The sequence below is a fragment of the Gambusia affinis genome, linkage group LG04 (assembly GCF_019740435.1).
Source record: "Gambusia affinis linkage group LG04, SWU_Gaff_1.0, whole genome shotgun sequence".
NCBI classification, from domain to species: Eukaryota; Metazoa; Chordata; class Actinopteri; order Cyprinodontiformes; family Poeciliidae; genus Gambusia; species Gambusia affinis.
In genome coordinates, this window is record NC_057871.1 from 3,358,881 (window position 1) to 3,380,659 (window position 21,779).

Sequence of the window (21,779 nt, forward strand, 5' to 3'; positions counted from 1 at the left end):
TCAGTTTAACAATGAGAAGCATGCTTGTTCTGTTTGTGCAGAGAAATATTCATGTGTTCATCATTGTACGGCTCACATTCACAGATGCTGTAAACCATTAGTAGCCAACGTCCCTGATAAACCAAATGCATCCTTTAGTTGGAGAATATGCTCATTGTTGGAGGAGCCCTGCTCTGTGCCTTATCATCTTACTTTCACTGCTGATTACACAACATTAAGATCATCCATGACACTTGAGAATCAGGGGACTGGACTTGTGATCTGTGATGAGTGAAGGGTTTGGGTGAGGGGTGGAGGAGCGCATATTATTTTGTGCAGCAGATTCATTTTAATATTGATAATTGTTTTGCAAATTATGTTATTTTATGTTCCATATTGCCTTTATATGCAATTTTCTTCTTATTATTTATTTTATTTTTATTTTTTGCTATTTTTGACCTACATGAATATGTTTTAAACTTTATAAAAACTACCAAAATGAATAATGTTTTATTAGGCGCAGTTTTTTGTGTGTGGGCCTGGGCTCTTAATTGACTTCTCTGTTAGTGATTTTGCTTCTTTGCTCATGTAAAGCAATGACAGCTTTTCTTAAACAGAGCAGTCAGACATGGGTAGGTGGTGGTGTTAAAAAGTCCAGTCTGAAATGAGTCTAGATCCAGTTATATGATAAAGAAGCTGCTCTTCATACCGCATGGATCATTAAAATGTTGAAATTAAAACTACAATGTTAGAGGTAATTGAGGATTGCAGGTAATGAATAACCCACAATCTCAAGGAAGAAATAAATATGAGGGATAGGGTAAATGTAATTACAATTAATAGCTTGATTTTTATTATTGCACTTTTGATAAAAGGTGTAATAAAGCAAGAAGTAAAAAAGATCTGCAAGTAAATGGATCAAAATTATATTTAAGGGTATTATGAAGACTTAAAATGCACTTTTTGCTTCTATGTTGTAAAAGACAGAAAAATATAAGGACATAAATTGGGATCCACATCTGTAGGTCAATGTGAGTCATTTTTTAACACATTGGTATGATATGGCTGGTGATATGGTTTTAATATCTCCCTAGTTTGTTCCTCATATGCTTGGAGCTGCTAGACTGGAAATGATTTATATAATCTACAGGTGTAGTTAAAGCTTTGGGCTGCAACACTAGTGCTGGTTTTAGCAAACTCTGCCACTGCAGGCTTTGTGGTGACAATTTTCCTCGTCTTTAAAACAAAATTGATCAGATTAATTACAAATTTTTAATAATTTTTTAGCTTAATCCAACTTGCTGCACTGCTTTCCTTCACTGTAGATATTTATGTCACAGCGTTGTAACAACTTTTATCAACTTCTATGTATTTACTGTTTTTTTTGTCACATTAAAAAAGACATTTTATATATATATAATATATATAATATATATATTCTTTTGTAAATGTATTTGAAACATTTCTGTGAAGAAAGGAGAAAATTATTACATCCCCAGATTTATTCATTTCTAAAATTACATGATCTTGTATGTCATGATTATTTTTGGAACATTTTGATCAGCATTTTTAAGGTTACATTTAAGAGATATCAAAAATAATCTGGAATGAATCATTTCACTGTATGGAAAATAGTCTGCAAGATATTCAAATCCACTGCCAGCACGATCAGATCTTATTATTCGAGAAGGTTCACCCTGAAAGCAGACCACAAGATGCTAAGTGAAGTATCCATAAAAACCTAAAATGTTGCTGATGTTCATATGAAAGTGTGCGCCTGTTCAGCCAAAAAGCACAACCTTAACTTTTATGGGAAGTGACCAAAGTGCTCTCTGAGGAAAACATGAAGGCTAGACTAAAGTTTGGCAGCGACAAAGTACAGGATGTCTGGAATAATGTCCTTTGGATGAATGAGTCTAACTTTGAATTACTTGGACACCAGAACAGAAAATACATTTGGCAACTAACCAAATACAACACTCCAGGGAAAAGAGAAACAAAACAGAAAAACATTTTATTTCAGCTGATGGTCAGCTCACCACCAGAAAATCTATCCAGAATTTTACCGTTTATCAAATAGAGCTTTAGGAAAAATGTGGGACCATCTGTAAACAAATAAAAGATGATAAAAACTAAGAAACAAAAGATTCTGGGTTGTCAAACTGAAATTCATAAACTTATAGAGGTATATCACAGCTTGAGGGGAAGGGACGTAAACTAGCAGGGGTAAACTTTCTTCACATTGATGTCAGAGTGAAAGAAAATTAGAGTATCGATATGTTGGACTGCTAGTCTTTAAGTCAAATAAAACTTAAAATTGGGCCTCTGTCTCTTTAAAACACTGCTTTTCCTGAAACTCAGCTCCGAGGAGGAGCCGCGTTTTGAAGGCAAAGCTAGGTCCACTCAGGTGTTTTGCACACCTGAATGGTTGCCATAGAGACAAAAGGATTTCTCAAACATGAGTGAAAGAATCAAGAAAGCACTCCAGATATGAGGAAATAACATTGTAACATGATGTAACGCTCATTTTACATAAAACTGGCCCTTTAACTCTCATAAAGCAGGTAGAGAAAAGAAAAACCCAAAACTGTGATCTACTCCAGACATTAAGATCATCAGCTGTATTAGTCCAGAAACAGATGACTCAGAAAATATTTATTTTTCACAAAAATTTGAAATTTTACCGACAGAATTATCTAAAAGGTCTTAAATGCATTTAAATAATTACCAGTATGCAAAAAAAAAAAAAAAAAAAAAAAAAAAAAAAACTTCTGTCCCACTGCCCAAACATTTACTCAGCAACGTTTTTCTATGTTTAATAGTTTGGTCTTTATTTTAGGTCTTCCTCCTCAGTTGTCACTGAGAAATTTCATTATGCACAAAAATCCAGTAAATTATTTTCTGGCATAAGACCATTTTTCAACTAAGCTGATGTCAAAATCAGCCTGACTGCATCTACACCCAATTCCTCCAAACTCTCAGCTGATAAATTGCCTTTTTAACTTTTTACAATTTCATTTGTGCTGTGCATGCTAAATTAGGTCTTATAAAACATCATATCCTTCCCCACACTGACGTTTTCACTAAAGCCATTCAGATCTAAACTATTTGCTCTTTTTAAAAGCATTAACACCTGCCTCATTTTTTAACCACAGAAGCAAATGCTCACCGACAGCTGGCTGCAGAAAGACTGCAGTCCTCCACGAGACGCTCCTTTCACATTCTGTCTTCTGCAGATATTGGATGAGATCTACAGTGCCATAAAGACTGCAGTCCTCCACGAGACGCTCCTTTCACATTCTGTCTTCTGCAGATATTGGATGAGATCTACAGTGCCATAAACAACAGGCACCGTGCTGCATTTCATACATACATCTCACCTTTCCTCAGAAAACAATGTGCTTCCAGAAGATCAGTGATTCTGTCAAATAAGATCCAAGGAGTAGCAACACAGGCCCAATATTCAGACTTCCATTCAGGCATTCTTCAGCCTGTCAATGCATGTCCCTGAACATGAATCTTTTCCTACCACTCTATTAGTTTTCCACATTTCCCTGCCTTTACTGCTTACTTCATCATGTTCAGGCTGTTCTCCTTGGTGACCTGCCAACACTGAGAAATCCCTGTTTTATTTTATTTTTTTCTGCAGAGGCATTCAGGAAGGTGCTACACAGGACTCAAAGGATTTGTTTAGGTACCTTTAAAATAGAAGATCAGATTCCTGCAGTCATGCATATTTGTCTCGCAGGCAAACGCTGCAGTCTGCTCTTAATGCATTGGAGCAACTACCAATGGCTCCCCCCTACACTGTTCTCTGGTCTATAAACTTTAACTGCTTACCCCACTGCAGACTAGGTGATAAAAATCGAGGCTCCCTTCGCTCAGTCTGTAAACGCGACTCACTAGGAGTTCCAAAAGACTGTATTCAAGAGCCCGTTAGTGACCCGAGGACAGGGATTTAAATTATAGGAGAGCAACTTTGTGGTCATTTGACACCGATTCTGCCACAGAAGACCTTTAAAATAATACGCTTTGCAAGTGTTAATTTGGAGCAGCTTTTTGCAAGCTGCTATCTGCTTGTGGTTTGGAACTTCCTTCTCTGTGACTCCGCACTTTAAGTCAAAGTGCACAAAGACACAAAGAAGGAAATAAGTTGTGCAAATGTTGGCTAACGGATATTCTTTTAGAGGCCACAAAACAAGATGCCAAACTTAACTCTGTATCTGCTGCTTTAACTTCATTTAAGGTGCATGCCATCAGATACGCAAAAATCCTCTAATGTTGTTAAGAATGCAGAAACGGCTCAGAGGTTTTTGTATAAACGCTCCAACAAAACCTGCAGAAAATATTTCTCTGCAACATCGAGGAGCTCCTATCTCTCCCTGAGGCTAAACAGGCGAAAGTGTGCTAGGTCTCTTGTACTTTAGCACTCAGACACACAATAATGGTTCTATAATATGCTAACTCGTGCCTGAAGAGGTTGATAGCTCTCTTCTTTAGAGAGCAGAGCTATAGGGGCTGTAAAAGCAAACAGCTCAGATCAAACCAACTCTTAGCTCCCTTTGAAGAATGGGAGACAATTACAGAGATCAGTGGTGCAGCCCAGAGGTGGTTAACAGCCAAGACAGGCAGAAAGACAGAGATTGATGTCCCAGTAGATCTACAGAGTCTGATCCCTTTAGTGGCTTCGGTTAAATCTAGCGTTCATTGAACACACATGCTGGAAACCGGTGACTTGTAACTTGAGGCGGCAGGAAAACACTCAGGCATTTATCCCTCAGTCCACAGGTATGAAACAAAATAATGAAGTTTGACTCAAAAGACGGCAAAAGAATTCACACCCTCAAACCCTTTTACCTTTGTCACATGAAAACCGCAAACTAAAACATATTTTATAAAGAATTTTGATTTTTATAAAATATCTAAAATAGTTTTTGTCATGGATATATCCATGACAAATGCAAAACTTTGTTGGTATTCCGCTACAGTTATTTTGCAGAAGCTGTGTTTTCATTAAATAAGAAATGTAATTAAAATCACACAGAAATAAGTTTGTTTATGCGATAAGTCATTAAAAAAAAAAAAGCCATGCCACCATCCTCCAAGTACTTCCTGTTGTCTTCTTCTTCGTGGTTTGTGCCAGTGGTAACATCCAGTTGTTGATCATGTGACTCGTGTGATGCATAAAAGGTTTTGTCCATTACATCAGTAGGAATGTTATTTAAAATAAGATAAACTGACCAAGTAACAGCAGTGATCTGAGATAACGCTCCTTTATGTACCCAGGATGCAGCCGTCTGTCCCTGAAGGACAGCTTTATGCATGGTGTGGCAGACATATTGTAGATACAAGTATGCATATAAATATTATTTATAAAGTATTGTATTTTTTTTATTTTTCTAGTCTTGTTCCCCAGTCGTTTTTTTCAACTTGCTTGTCTATTTTATTTTCAGAAAATGTCTTTTTTGTATTGATTGCTTTTTCTAAAAATGCCAAAGTTTCTAGTTTTGAGGATTGTTTCGTTCAATGCTTGTGGTCCAAGGGCACTGTAAGTGGATCTTTAATACAAAAAGCATTTCTACTGAGAATGACAAATTGAGTCTACGCAGAGACTCGCTCATCACATTTTACCAGGTAAACAACGAGATGCAGGAAGGAGGGGGAGAGGTGCAACAGCCCCTAGATATTTTTGTTTCACAGCACACCACAGTCAAATTTCATGGCTAAATGACACATTTACTGGTTCACATAGAAAACGCAACAAAAGAGCCTTTTGTACTAAACATTCAGCTTATGCGAAAGAACTTGTCCTTGGTGACTTTAAGATAGCTCACTGACAGATCCAGAAAGAGCATATTGTTGTGCACTCTTGTGAATAACGATAAGATCACAACAAATATATACGTATTTCTGTGGAGGAAGCAAAACAAAATCCCTCAATCCTCTTTAGGTCTGCAGAGAGGAAATAGTTTAGGTGGATTTATGATTATCATAACTCCATCTGAGCAGGATGAGAACAAGGCAGAGACAAAAAAAAAACCCTTTTGTTTCTCTGAACTGATCTGATCTTTCAGTATTCTGGATGGCTGATGGTGGTAAAAGACAACAAGTCAATTTATCTATTAATATACTTCAATCTGCATGCAGCTGGAAAAGAAAATAGTTTATGACTAAAGTTTTGATGCTTCAAGTGGAGATGTATAGAGCTGCCATGAAATATTAACAAACAAGACAAAATACATGTTTCAATATGTTTTGTCTTGATCAGTAGCTTTTCTAAGAATAGTTTTGTCTTCTGCTGCATAAAACAAGTTAAATACAATAAATATAGAGCTTCAATCTAGAGGTTGAATTTTTTGGTACCTTTTTCTCCAGAGTAGCTCAAACTCAGGAAAATTTAATAGAAAGGTCTGTAAACATCAATTCCACATCCATCAAGTTAAGATTCTCAGCTGGATTTAGATCTTTACTTTGACTAGGTCATTATGAATTAATTTAAATGATAAATATTTTGAACCCTATAACAAGATTTATTCCAGAATTACTATTTATTTAGTTTCATCTTTCTTCCCACTCCTGACCAGCTGCCTGTTCCCTGCTGAAGAAAAGCCTTGTAGCACCATGATGCTGCCACCGCCATGTTTCACAATGAGGTACGCTCAGGTTGATGTACAGTGTTGGTTTTATTACGCAGCACCAAAACCTTCCTTTATGTGGCATGTGAAAAACTGAAACCAGGACTTCCTGTGGCTTTCCTTTCAACACCGACTTTCTTCTTGTCATTGTTCTGCAAAGAATTTAAAATAAATACTTCTAAAGATAATGTAAAATAGACTCATAAATTCAAGTTAGTTGTAACATGCACATGGACAGTTACTATAGTTGATGAACTTGGCTACCAGAAACAAGCTTTTAATGATTCTGTTTGAGCTAAATTTCATCATATGGACAAACAAACACCCATAGGGGTAAATTGCTAGGCTAAAAACGGACAGTGACTGACCAGCCTGAAATAACTAAATATAGAAATCAGCCAGTCAGCCCCAACAATTGGATGCAACTCCTCCTGTCTTGTCCTGCATTAAAAAGAGACTAAGAGTGATCGTACCTGTTGCTTCTCAAACAAAGAAGTTGAACTTGAATCTAAAATTTGCCAGGGGTTTGAACTGTAGATAATTATTTTTGCTTGACACTTTGTTCTATTTAAAGACTTCGCAAAACATGAAGGAAAAATCCAAAGTCCAAAGAAATATTTGAAAGACCTTCCTTGCAGAAGTCTTGATGAAGACTTAACCAGAAAACTGGGTTGGTTTCTAACTTTGGTCACAGTTATCAAAACCGCAGTTACACAACAGAACTCAGGTTTTAAATGTTCCACATAGCATGACTTTACAGAGAACCCAGGGCAGCAAAAGCTTCTTGAGGTTTACTTACACAACGTCTCAAACTCTGACTTGACTCCAGTATCATCAGGAGCTCAGTTAGCCATGGAAAATAGCTGCCCTTACACAAACACACATCCAGCCAACAAGCATCAGCATTTTCCACCAGTGTCTCTCCTAAAGGAAACCATTACACTGCAGAAAGGCACAGGAAGAGAGGCAGGGAGGGGATTTTCTCAAGTGGTTTCCTCTCGTCCTGTCTCTCTCTCGGAAAGAGGAAAGAAATTTTGAGTGAGACAGTTTTTTCAAGAAAGAGAGAGAGAGAAGATTAGTCAGCCAGTCATCTAATTCACTTGTGACCCAGTAATTTATTTAGCTAATAATCTGCTTTTCCAGGTGACACTAAACCACCAATAAAATGATTAAAGAGTCGACGGGGGGTTACAATAGGTCACGTTTAGGCCTGTCTGGTGAAGAAGATATGTGATTAAATTCTAAACCAAAAAACATGCAATAAAATCATCCAGACAAATCCCACCTTGAGGATATTGAAGTAGGATCACACAAGGAAAGGGTTTTGGAGGTTATTGCAAAGACAGAATTTCTTGGAAAGTCTGGAGGCATTTTACTCCGGCATCAAATACTTGATATCTATAGGGGATCTGCATGACAATTTGGTGAGTTGTGTGCAGAGTTCACTTTATTTTCCATCAGAAGACCTTGAGATAAACTAAGAACAGGCAGTTTACCTCCTATTTATTATTGCTGAGGCACCGATCAGTTAGCCAGTAACTAAATTCAATCAATTTCCAGGAATGGTCCAGATTACTGATATTCTGAAAAATTCTGCCTTTTGGTCCGTAAACTCACCAACAAACTCCTCTGATTTACCATTTTGTTATGAGTTTAGTACAATCTGTTGGTGTTTCTTTTTATCTCATGTTGTTTTATTTCTTCTTAAAAAAGTATCTTCTAGATATTCAGCACTTTGCTAGAAAGTGGATTATGATAATAACATTACTATAAAGCTAACTTAACATTTGTCCTTCTTATAAAAAAAATAATAATAATTTCAATTTATCACAATGAATATATACATCTAGTACACTGGTAATAACAAATACTACTAAACATTTGTAATAACTAGCTATAAAAATGTTTAGATCTCTGAGAAGGAACATTCACACAATCTTCTGCGCAGAATAGTTTTAACTGGATGAAGTTTGACATAAACAGCCTATTTAAGGTCATGCTACAGCATATTAACCAGAACGAATTAGTCTGGAAGTGATATGTTGCTCTTACATAATCTATTTTTTTCTACTGAAGCTGCGCTGTAGAAAAAACCTCATCCTGTACAGAACAGGACAAGGATTGCCGGACAAGAGAGAGTTTTAAATTAAAAAAGGAGGTACTATGTATTTTTCTCAGTGTGGGAATGCAAAGCTACACAACCAGTACTTACCTTCATGGCAAAGAAAAGCTTTCATTCAATACATGTCAAAGTTATACATTTTGTAAAAGGTCAATCTCATCCAAACTTTGGAGGGATGCCATTAGAAATATTATCTGAATCCATAAAGTTAAAAGCTTCCAAGATTTATTTTAGGATGAGGTCAACTTGTAAACTCTCCACAGGAAAGATGGATTTTACTACTTTTGTGCCAAAGTCAAAGTGTGGCCAACTATCATGCAGTACAAGGCTAAATGGGTTGCCCGAGTCCTGCTGTCTGACACAGAGACTTCAAGTCAAAACAGTTTTAGTTAAGGAACAAGAACATTGCATCAGGCCAGTGATGACATGTCAATGTACAAGCTGTCTGTAATGCCTCCAAAAGAGATTTTAAAGAACATTATTGAAAATAAATAAAGACTGATGTTTGTGCAAAACAACCAACCAGAATCACTGAAAAATCAACCAAAGCTTCTTCAAGAAGACTCCAGGAAGCATTACCTTTTTAACTGCTCTCCATTCTTTGACAAATCAATTCCTTTGACTCATCAAATTTCAACCATCACCTTCCAGAAGGACCCGGCAGGTTTTACTACAAAGCAAAACCATTTTTCTCCCACTGAATTGTATAATTAGTGTTAGCAAAGCTGCTTGTTGTCATTGCTTTATTGTCTTGCTGTTGTTGCCCAGATGGTGTAGCCAACTGGATGCTAAATCACCTCAAGGAGGACATATGTCTTTTTTTTATATGTTTAAGTTGCCTGCCTATGAAGTCTTTGTAATTGGTTCACAATTTATCTGATATATGCACTTACAAATCTTCTTCTGAACTTAACCCATTCTCAAAGAAAGCAGATCTTATTTTGATGGAGACTCTGTTATTTTGTTATTACTTGTATCTATTCTTACAAATTTAAGACAAAGGATAACAATATCTGGACTCAATTAATTTTAACTTATGCTTAGTTCACCATAGGAAACAGTTCATCAGTGTTTCATCGGACAGACTTAAATTTGATGAGAAACAGGCATTTTCCTACAGACAGCTCTTCTCCCATGAGGACTCACTAAAACAGCACTTTTCATATTTGAAATGCCAGTAAATTACTTCTTGCTATCACTGTTTTATATTTCTTTCCCTAACCTTTAAGTTGATTCTTTAAAAGTTCCCATGCAGGTACAACTTTAGACTGAAGGGAGTAAACGTCTTGATCCCTGATCTCATCAGAATAAATCTCCCACACATTTAAATACCAACGCTGCTCATCTCCTCCATTTCCAAAACTGCCGTGCTGCTGGGAATGTCTCTTAACCCCATCTGTGCCTGTGGAGCTCCTTAGAGTTACTTAGACTATCAGACAGTTGTGAGCTTATGTGGCAGATGATGCAGAGTACTGCATCCATTAATCACACTGTGGGCGGTTCGCCCCAAACCAATGTTACTGTAGGTTTTTATCAACATCAGAGTGGGTGAATGAGAGCCCAACCGAAAGGTGTTCTGTCCATAACGGTAAAATGTAACATGAATGTAGAGGATTGGTCTGAATGTGAAAGTGTTTTAGTGTAAGCAGAAGGAACAAGCTGGGTTCAACTGAATAACTCCGTTCATCGGTTGAATTACATATCAACTGATGTTAAGTACGAGTATGTTTTAATTAGGGCTGTCAAAACAAATACATGCAATTTATTTCAAATGTTAAATATTAGATAATGCAGATTAATCGCATGACCTATTTTGGCCTAAAAGCCTCATTCCTGCAGAGGGTTACTTAGTTCACAGCAGCACGTTACACGGTCTACTGTGGTCAGCAATGCCAAGTCACAAACTCAAAGTTGTGAGCTCAGCAGCAAATTGTGCATTAAAAGATACTTATTGCAATCCTTCCACCGAAACACAACCAGTGTATAGTTAAGATTTCTAAATTATATTTGAAACAAAGTTACTTCCTTTAGACCTCTGTGAATATTAAAACCTGGAAAACTAAGATGTTTGGTTTGAGAAAATAAAAAAAATTAAAAATTAAAATATGTATTTTTTAAATTTCAAACTTACAAACATAAGCAGGAGCTGAAGTGTGATTATTTTTTATTTATTATTATTATTATTATTTTGAAATCATTTGATTGGTTGATTGATTGAACTTCTACTGTGTCTCTTACAGCCTCAGCAGTTTGTAGAGTATTTTATTTTTAAAAATCTTTAAAAATACCAGTTTTTGCCTCCATTCGACTTCTTTCCAGCAAAAATGTTTTGATGTAGTTTAAGTTATTAAGCAAAGATGATACATGAATGTAAAAACTTTTGGAAAAAATACCTCAAACTAAAAATAATGCACAAACTATATAAACCCTGGAGTTAAAGGCATGCAGGATTTAAAAACTGAGAATTACTCTAATCATTAGTCTTCATGTAGATTTTATTTTTCCCAGAGGGTTGAATATAATGTGGATGTAGAAACACATCCTAGATGTTTTTGTATTCTTCTTTACCACTAATAAATGTAACTTTGGTATCCAGGACCTCTAAATGTCTCCAGTATTTATGTGGAATGTCCTGCAGCTCTCGCCTGCTGTGTTTAAGCATTTTTGGGCGGTCTTTAGTTTTAGGGCCTGAGCAGTGGTACTTTGCCTCACTTATGACTTTGGCTGACATTGCCACAATGATGGTGAGGGAAGCAAAGTGGCCATCAGACAAGAAACAGTCCTTATCTGGGGACTGTTACTCACATAGGTTATCACAGCAGAGCTGTCCACCCAATCACTACCAAAACTGTTCTTGGGTATCTCTGAGATTGCCTCTCATAAAAAAGACCATTTCTATGACTGCATGCGTGTGTGTGCGTGTGTGTGTGTGTGTGTTTCGCTTCGCTCTCTGCTTCCATTCCCCTCTCGTTCTTCTTTTATTGCAGTAAACTCTTACGCATACAGAAAATTCCCACCACATTGACACCCATCCAGCAAAAACCAAGTGGCTATGCCATAAATATGTCACCTCGGCGTCTTTTGCACATCATGATTATTGACAGGGCAGGATTAACCGAGGCTGGGATTCTCCATACTTCAGCAGTTCATAATTGGAGTGACAATTCACCGTGCAACAGTGGCTGTTCAGACTGCCTCCGGAGACGGAGCAAATACGCCAGTGAGCGCGTCATCAAATCAGGTGGAAAGATAAAAACATTTGCAAAGGGTTTCGCAGAAACACAGTATGGAGTCACTGAAGTGTGGGAAGTCATTTTAAGAAACTTTATGAGCTAGAATTATATAATAATGTTTAAAAATACTGGTCATTATTTGATCTAAAGTTTTATTAATCAAGACTTTAGATTCCTCAACCTGTGAGGAAGTAGAGACGTTTTGTACAACTTGACAAGAAAAAAAACATCAAAAATCAAATAAAATAAATTGCAGTTATAAAAACATTAGCAAAAGTATTAATACTTTTTAAGGTTTTTACATATTCATATTACAACACCAAATGTTGTTTTATTTGGATCTTATGTGATAAATCTATGAAAAATGGAGGATGAATTTGAAGTGGGAGGAGAACGACAAGAACCCGTTTTTAGATTTTAAGAAATCTAAAAAGTGCAGCATGCAACCCTCTACTTTTATACTACTAAGCAATCTGCTACCTTCAGACATCTTATTATAATAAATTCCCCCTGTGGCCAATTTAATCTCAGTGTAATTATATATATCCTGTGACTTACTGAAATGTTTGCCCGCATGTGAAGGAATCAGGTAGAATTACAACAAAATTGTATTTATTCAAGGGGATAAATACACCACACTTTTCAGTTTTTTTATCCACAAAAATGTTAAAACCTTTTCACATTATTAAAATATAAAACCTCAACAAAACATATTACCTGTTGTGTTTATGATGTAACAAAAAGTAAACCATGTCAAAGAATATTAATATTTTTTGTGAGGTTTATATGTATATGACTTTAAGTCAGGGGTGCCCAAACCTTTTGAGACCAAGATCTATTTTTTCTCTCACCAGCTGGCTGAGATCTATCTCATGACACGAAGACATAAAAACTGTAAATGAAACTCTATTGACTTATTTTATATGCGAATATGCATCAGTTATAGCAGAAATATCAAAGTGACAGAAAACCTAATGCAGTTTCTTCCTCAGAGAGATTTTGACACTGGGAGGAGGTTACTGGTTTCTCAGTCAGAAGCTGGTTGCAAACCTGAGGCCAGCAGGTGTCAGTCAGTTAAATTTGGTTTGATGACGTCAATATGAGAAGCTACAGACTGATAGGAGGAACCAAAGAGCTCTGTAAAGGTAAAGACAAATCTTCTGAAGTTGGGATATAATTAATTTAATTTCACATAAAATCGCGGTAGAAGCCATTTGTTTGTTAAAATTTAATTAAATATTCTTGTCTTATTTGATGTTTGTTGTGAATGACTTGTACTCAAAAACGAACGAGGTAATTAGAACCAAGTTTGTCGTTTACTGAACGTTTAGAAACTACAGCGGTTGTAAAAGGTAAACAAAGGTAAAATAACCACTCGTACCTTTTCTCTCCCTCTCTCTTTCTCTCTTCGTCATGTAAGCATACCCGTTGCCGTGGAAACCGCCTGCACCCCGCAAGCCAAGCAAAGATTACGTTAAAAACATAACATTCAGTCCGTTACGATATCAAGTTTCCAGGCTTGATATTTATTTCTCGAATATTAATAAGCGCTTCCCTGAACACAGTGATGGTTGATTAGCTAATTTAATCTCCTGCTCTGCTAGTTAGTCGGTCTTTGAGTCGACTTTTTTTTTTGTTAATGGAACTGAAAGGCACGGAAATGCGCAACACCTTATTGAAACAATAATAACTGAGAATATTAATTTTAACACGGTTTGTTGATTTTAAAAAAATTATTATTCTTTCATGAAGCTATAAATGTTTAGGATCTTAGTGAAAACTTTGATAAGCCCGTCGGAAGAGGAAGTGCTGGTCTCAGCGTCCTGGCGGCGTTCAGTTTGTCACTTACTGCCGAGATCGACTCAAAACCTTCCTGCGATCGACATATTGAGCAACCCTGGTGTCAGTCATCAGTGTGTACCTGATAAATTGGGATTTTATGCCTCTTCGTCACATTTATTTGGATAACTAGATAAAGGTGAAAAAATGTAAGCTGCACAAAATTTAATTAGTCACTTCCTTAAGTGGTAATTTAGCCAAATTTTAAAATGGAATATTTTATTAATTGATCTTTACTTGTGTTGTAACTTGATAAGTTTCTAAAAAGCATGCTTTGTGAAATCCTTGTTTATCAAAACTGCATTTAGTCATGTAGAAATCTGTTGCTAATTGGTGAGATTTTTATTTATTTTCTTTTTTTGTTACTCATCAATAGTCAAGCTGTTATAATAATGTGCAAGTAAGAGATTTGGATTTATCGTCACTTAATTATGAGGCTCCAAGTTGATGAAACATCTCCAATATACTATAATAACCCATAAATTGGGTAAAAAAAAGTGGATATTTATAATGAGGAATGTTCAGTCAGTTCTACATCAGAGCAAAATATTAGATCATAAAGAAGGTTTTGAGGACTTCAGGTTTTTTTTTCCTAATGATAAATTGTGTTCCACAAAACAATGAGAATAGCTGAACAAAAGGAATAAACTAAAATGGCAAAACATAAAACATAAACAAAGAAATGATCAAAACAGAAAATAACAGAAGCTAAAAGTCCAAACACCAAACAAATGAAGCGTAAATTATTTTCAAAGCAGAGGTGGTACACCTAACTAAATCTGGTGAAAAATATCTCACCCATAAACAGGTGAACTCAGACAGTACAGCATCCAATCAGTTTTTGTTTTTGTTTTTGGGGTCGGGGATTTTACAAACACAATCTTGATCCAATTTTCTGAGTGTGTAGGGGTGTGTGTGCGTGTGTGTGAACTCACAGGGCGTGTGTACAGCCGGAGGAAGAGACAACCGTTACAGCAGAGTGTCATTTTTACTTCATTCAATATATTTTTATGCTTCTTTCTGGAAATGACCAGACATGCCCCATTATCCCATTCACCTCAGATTAGGGTTTATGCTTGTCAGACTATACGGCGCACAAAGACGAATCAAAAGTTCTCACCAAGCAAACCAGGACCTGAACTGTGCATTTATCCCAAACTGGAGCGAGAAAAGACAGGAAATGAGGCCATCATTAGGGACAAGAGCTCTCCCAGGGGCGACTGTTTTATCTCTTTAAACAAGAACGTACAGTAAAAGGTTCATGCTCACAGAGGAAAAAAATGGCTATCATTAGCAGTCCATCTCTGAGACTCCTCCGAGGTTCACTGAATAACAATGTAATGTGCCAAGCATGCAAAAAATAATCTTATTTGTCTCTTTATGAGCTTTTATTGTAAGAACTTTTCCTGTCCGAACAGCTTTGTTCAGAGTTCTCATGAATTTTAAAGACAATGACTGAATTTTAATGCAATATGAGAAACTAACTCTTCATTCTTACTCTAATCTTTAGAGGAAAAAGCTATTAGATATTATAAACTTAATTATTAATAAAATAACATTACGCCCTACTTAAATGAATTTTATGGAATGCTAATGGCTTAAAATGGTAATGATTTTTTTTTTTCTTCAAACGGAGAAAAAATGCAGCTTATTAGTCACACTTGAATCATACCATGCTTAAATATTTAGCTGAGTAAGTGTATGATACAATTGTTTTACATAAGTCGCTCTCGCTAAAGCATTCACACAGAATAAGATCAGAATGCGAGTCAAATGAGGACTCTTCGCCCCAGGGACCCCTTCAAAGACGAGCCGCAGTTAAGACATCAGTGACAAACTAAGGCAGGCCTGTCAGCCTCTGACAGCTATAGGCTGGAGGGTGGGATCGCTTCCACCTGAAAGAAATCTGAGCTGGTCCTTCTCCTTCTCACACCTCCGCTCTCCAACTTATCAGTTCCTCAGCTCTGTCTGTGCTCCTAAATATTCATGAGCATGGAGCAGGCGGTGTCATCTCAGGATATCTAAGTGGAGGCCAGAGGCAGAGGGAAGCCACCTGGCGATAAAATGCTCCGGTCCACTGCAAACGTTGAGCCCATCATCTGTAACCCTGAAAATGTCAAGAGTCCTTCTCTCATCGTTTTAACTTTGAGGCCTTTACTTTGTAATCCACATCACCTAGATTCAATTTACTGTCACATTCATATCTCGACATATGGTTATGATTCAATGACAAAATACTTTAATGAGATTTCATGCGATATAACAGAAAGTAATGAAGTAATTTGAAAAATATCAATAAATGCTAAAAGTTTTTAATGGTTTGCAGAAAAAGATCTGAAAAGTGTGGCGTGCACTGGCACACTACTGGCTTTGTGCAGTTAGACAACTCAATTTTTGCCCATGCTTCTTTGTAAAATAGCTCAAGCACACTTAGAATGAAGGGAAATCACCTGTGAATGCCAATCTAGTCACAGATTATAAGCCAACCTTGTTGCCATGCTGCAGCCTCCAGGAGATGTTCTTATAGGGAAATGTTCTGCAACCTTTACAATACAAACAGCCTGGTTTTGCCCTTCATCTAGCTAAATGAAACTCACTGAAATGCTGCACAACAATTTGAAAAACACAACTTATAACTTTTAAAAAGCACAGTTTTATTTCCATTTAAAGGTCGCAAAACCCAGAAAAAAAAAAAAAAACCTTTGCTAAAAGTGAATGGATTTTTGTTGTTGTTGCGATTTGTTTAAAAAGCAGATAGTTTCCAAACAAATGAGGAAAAAACACATCTAAAGGGTCATTGTTTTGTTGATCTTCAATGAAATAATTTTAGAACAAAGCTAAAAAACTGCCCAAACCGTTATTTGTCATTATTTCACAGACAAACTATTTTGGACAGTTATTCAGGCTGATAGAAGCATCTTTAGCTCCAGAGCCTCAGCTTTCAGACCCCTGTTTTAGGATTTCCAGCATCCTTCTTCCTGCAGCAGGACACTGTCACCATGTGTTGTCAGGTTGACAGGCTGTTAGTTTTCCACCCCAACATGTTTTGAATTTTAGACTTAAATGTCCAAATTTGGTTTCATCTGACCAGATAATCTCCTTCAAAGTATTTGCTGTCTAGATGATTAGTGGGCAGTTTAAAATTGGACTTCTTTCAAAGTTATCCTTCATGAAAAATGTGTATCGCTTTTTATTGTTGTGTCTTGGTTTATTAGACATATGTCAGGGCATTGCTGATTGTTTCGGTCTGAGTTGCACTGCACAGAGTAACTTCTAGGAACAACTTTTCTGCAACAAGTGGCCTAGAAATGTGGAAGAAATATGCTCAGTTTTTGACAGCTGATTTGCACAAATAGTTTGCAGGCTGAGGTTTGCAAGGAAAATGCAAAAAACAGAAGATTAAATGACTGGGTTTTGACTGGGTGATTTCTGATCTTCCACTTGAAACCACTGGGGGCTGATGCATGGTACCAGCTCATGTTCAGGGTCATGCCTGTGTCACTATAAGAGTCTCTAATGAGACCCAGACAAGCACGCTGTGCCCAGCAGAGCGGAGCTGAAAATCTAAAAGCTAACCACAGCACACAAGAACCGGTGCAGGAAAAAAAAAAGAAAAAAAAAGAGGAAAACGAAAGGGGGAAGGAAGATTTTCAAGTGTTGCAACGGCACCACACAGGGCAATTTTTTGAAACTACTATGAAAGGCTGTTTTCTGTCTTCGAATTCCAGGAGGCCGTGAAACAGCCCATCATTCAAAAGTTATTTTTGAAGGCAGCAGGGAATGGGAAAATGAGAGAAAAGAGTGAGACTGCTCAACAAGACCTTGTCTGTAAAGACCTTTGCTTTAGCCTTGAGCCCTGATTTTGAGAGCAAAGCTGGAGTAAAATGTTCTGTTTTCTGTCAGCGCTGCTCTGAATAGACACAAAAATGTTGAGAAGATATTTTAAGTTCACAGAATGAGTGAAGGACAAAGAAAAGACAAAACGACAACCAGTAATAAATCTTACTCAAGCTAAGGCAAGAATTTACTTACCCAAAAGAAACTCAGCATGTTACATCATGCCATGATTATAATACATTTGACATTTTTTTCATATCACAATATTGCACTATATCTCTTGATGATATATTTCATACCCTTAATTATCTGTAATATCCTAAATCATATTTCATCTCAAATATCACTAAATACACTTTAATACACCAATGGCTTCACAAGCTTGGTCAAACATGTAAAATCAACACAGTTTTAATTTCTTCAGTGAGTGAGCAGCCCCCTCATATTACTACATTTTATTCATATCAAGTCATATATCTAATATACTCTCTTGCCTCATGATGTTTCAGATAACAATCACAACATATAATGTGTAAATCTACATTTCTCATAAATTTTAGATGTTGAAAACAGAAACTTTTGGAATATATCTCCATGCTGAACAGATTGCTGTGCTACTTGTATTTCTAAATATGTGTTGCGTAACCATGCCAACTGGATGGTTGTTTCCTGCAGAAGCAGCCGATTGACCTTTCAGCAACCTGAATTATGCGGAGAACAAGTCCCAAGACAGGTTAAAAAGGAGATTGCCAGGATTTATAACAACAATTAATTCCTTCATGGGACTAATACAGTATTATTCCTTTTTTCCCCCCAGATACAGTACGTCTATTTTAGAAACAAAACAGGCCTGCAGTGTCTCCTTCTTGAGGTGGAAAACTGGAGAGAAACTTGGCATTACTCTGTTGGTTGTGGTTCTACATAAATGCACATGAATTGACAAGAGTATCATATAAAAAAACATTCAACTTTAAAATACTCAAATATCATTTCACAATGTTTCTTCCTGAACATGACATCTAATAAATCAATCCTCTGACTCCACTGTTGAACTGAATCTAATGACCTTAGAGAGATGGTACCTTCCTTTGGTATTCCTTAAACTTTTGTGACCATACAAGCACAAACCTGAATGTATTTTAATTTTATGTGATTGTGTGAGTGGATTGTTCCTATTGTTGTGGTTCATACATTCAAGGCTGCATCACAAACACATGTGGGGTGTTCTCTTGATTCTTTCACACGTTTGAGAAATCCTTTAATCTCTATGGTGGCCATTTAGCTGTGCAAAATGCCAGGGTGGACGTAGCCCCGCCTCTGAAGCGCAGCTCCTCCTTGGAGTTTTCAAGCTTCTGAGCTGTGACTCTCTCGCTCAGGTCCTTCAGACTAGCCAACAGCAATTAGCAAACACCTGATGGAACTGCTAAGCTCATTATGCAAGCCACTTCTCAGTGCTATGTTGGTAAAAAACGTTGCTATAAGGTTAACAGATGAGTGATGATGTAAATGTCCTGAAGAAGGAATTTCAGACAGAGGCCCAAAATTCTTTTAAGTCAGATTTGATATTTACAGCATTTTCATGACAACTGAACTTAACATTGTCACTTTGTAGTGCTGTAAAATGGCACAATACACCTGGAAAATACTGCCCCTTTAAAAAGTTATTGCACAATTCTGTGTTGTGCAATCAAATAAAAACACATAGAAGTTTGTTTGCTTCACACATACCAAAGTGTGATAAAGTGGTGTGTGAATATTTTGTGAGGCAGTGTATGTATTTGAGTAAATTATAATATTTTGGCTTTCTTTCTTGCAAAACTAACCTATAGTTATTAATGTCAACTTGCATTTATCATGAGTACACCGTTAAATTTGCATGTGGACTTTATGTGATCATGGATGAAAATCTATGAGCAAAGGTAAAAAACCTTGTCATAGTTCTCCTTAAAAATGAAAATTCTCCACATGAAAATTAGAGTTTCTACAAGTAATCCAACTTTTTCCAGCTACCTTGCAAGTCAACGTCAACTGACTTACACTAAATATTACAAAGAGGAACTACAATGTGGCCGTGCGTGCTGCCGGCGTTTTGTCTTCCAGACACCAAGCGCTGCCATAATAAACTCTTTTAATTGTCAAAAAAGCTCATGAATGTTTTATGGTAAGTTCAAGCAAATTAAGATGTTGGCATCTTGACTTGAACTTGTTACTTGATTAAGTTGAAACCCACAGCGGGCGTGCCGCGGTGGCGTAGGGGATAGAGCGACCCATGTTTGGAGGCCGTAAGTCCTTGATGCGGCTGTTGCGGGTTCAACTCCCGGACCCGACGATGTTTGCAACATGTCTCCCCCCCTCTTATTCCCCCTTTCCTGTCAGCCTACTTTCAGATAAGGGACAATAGAGCCCACAAAAAAAAACCCTGGAGGGGTTAAAAAAAAAAGATGAAACCCACGCTCATACTAAATAGCTTGTTATGAATTCTGTTTTAAATGTCTAAATCTCAGAGCCTGGCCTGTTCTGGATTCTGTGTCCGGGTCTCCTTTCAGTTCCCACATATGTGACAGATGGTTTTCCCAAGGGAGGAGCTGCATCGCTCTGATGCTCACTGCAGGCTGAATAACCTTCTCTATCAAAGCCGCAGGCAGAGGTTAGTGTCAGAAAGCAATGATCACTAAGACATACCTTAGTTCAGAACCCAGCCTTTTGAATCTCTAGAATAGATTAACACATACTGAGATTTTGAAGTTTAGTTGACTGCAAAACTCTTGAATCAGCCCTCACTTCTTCTTACTTTTAGTACCAAACAGCAAGACTTTTCTTGTAACCTTTCAAGTGCTGTGTTCCCATATTTCTTCAGGCTTCCTGAAAGTCATTCAAAGCTTTTACTCAGACACTTGCATCTTAAAGCTTCTTTAGCTCCTTTAAAGTTTAAAGCATCCCCAAACCTAAAGTGAGGCAGCTTCACAGCCCGTCTTAAATGCATTTCATCATCGCATCACTGTCTGGATGTTTAATTGTGTGCATGCATGCGGAGAACAACAACAAGTGTTTACTTACTGATTCTTGGCTCTTGTTTTTTGCATCATACACAGTTAGCTTGACCAGCGAGTCTTGGCTGTCAGGATATTCTGAAGGGAAGGTCACCCCCGTCAAAAACAGCGGGTCTTTGTTTGCCTGTTGGACAGAAAAGAGTTAGGAAAGTGTGTGAGTGTGTTTGGGTGTACATTTTCATTAACTATAAAATTTGGCTATTTGAAATTACGAAAATAAATTTGCTTAATAGAAACATGACAATCTTGAAAAACTCACAATAAATTTTAGCCCTAGGATGAGATGGTTTTTCAGCCATATAGAAATAGATGTATTTCACATAACAGTAATGGAAACCCTCTTTCTATTACTGTTATCGCATCACAAACGTCTAGTGATAAACTACTGGTGAAAACAATGATGAAGACAACAGGAAGTGGTAGGAGGAAGATGGTTTGTTTTTGGTTTTCTGGACAATGTGTTGCTGGATCCATCAGAGCTCTCACAGAATCGCACAGTTCATAAAAAGTTGTGTCATTCGAATGTGTTAAATCCATAGTTCTTCTGTAAAATCAGACTAGAATTTCCCCCAAACACTACAAACGCAAGTATAAGCAGCTTCTCCATACAAGCAAACATTTACCAATATATTTCACATTAATCACAACAAGCAGCCACCATTTTTAATTATTAATATTGTGATGATTTAGTTTTAGTTCTGGAAGAAAATGGTTTTATTTAAAGAAAAGATATCAAGATAAATGGAGGTTTACTGCTATTTGCTTCAAATGTCAAATCTTTTTTCAGTCACAGAAGTGGCAGATTAACGATTAATCTGCAGAGGAAACTGCACTGCTGCAATCTATAATCAGTGTTGTCTATAATAATCAACACTGTTGGTTATTATAGACAACAATTCAGATGACTGATATAATGTGACTTGCTTCAGCTTCATTTACCAAAAAAGGAGCAATGCACAGGAGATGTAGCTCATGGATTACAACAGAGAAGAAGAAACTTTGGCTGGAATGAGCCTCTGAATTCAATAATATCCCAGACAACAATAAACCCACTTTGGCCCAAAAATGCTCTGGAATCCCCAAG

The 21,779-nt window shown here is 36.9% G+C and overlaps 1 protein-coding gene across 7 annotated transcripts in view; it reads right to left on the reverse strand.

Annotated features, from left to right (window-relative positions):
* Positions 1 to 21,779, reverse strand: part of inpp4b (inositol polyphosphate-4-phosphatase type II B) — a 193,642-nt gene that overhangs the window by 127,003 nt on the left and 44,860 nt on the right. For 6 of the 7 annotated variants that reach the window (XM_044113421.1, XM_044113422.1, XM_044113428.1 and 3 more), the window contains one exon: positions 20,703 to 20,819. In XM_044113421.1, coding sequence (XP_043969356.1) covers positions 20,703 to 20,819 — 117 coding nt within the window. Of the gene's footprint in view, positions 1 to 13,350; positions 13,370 to 20,702; positions 20,820 to 21,779 lie in introns of those variants that run through there. The other variant, XM_044113426.1, reaches the window with a different exon arrangement.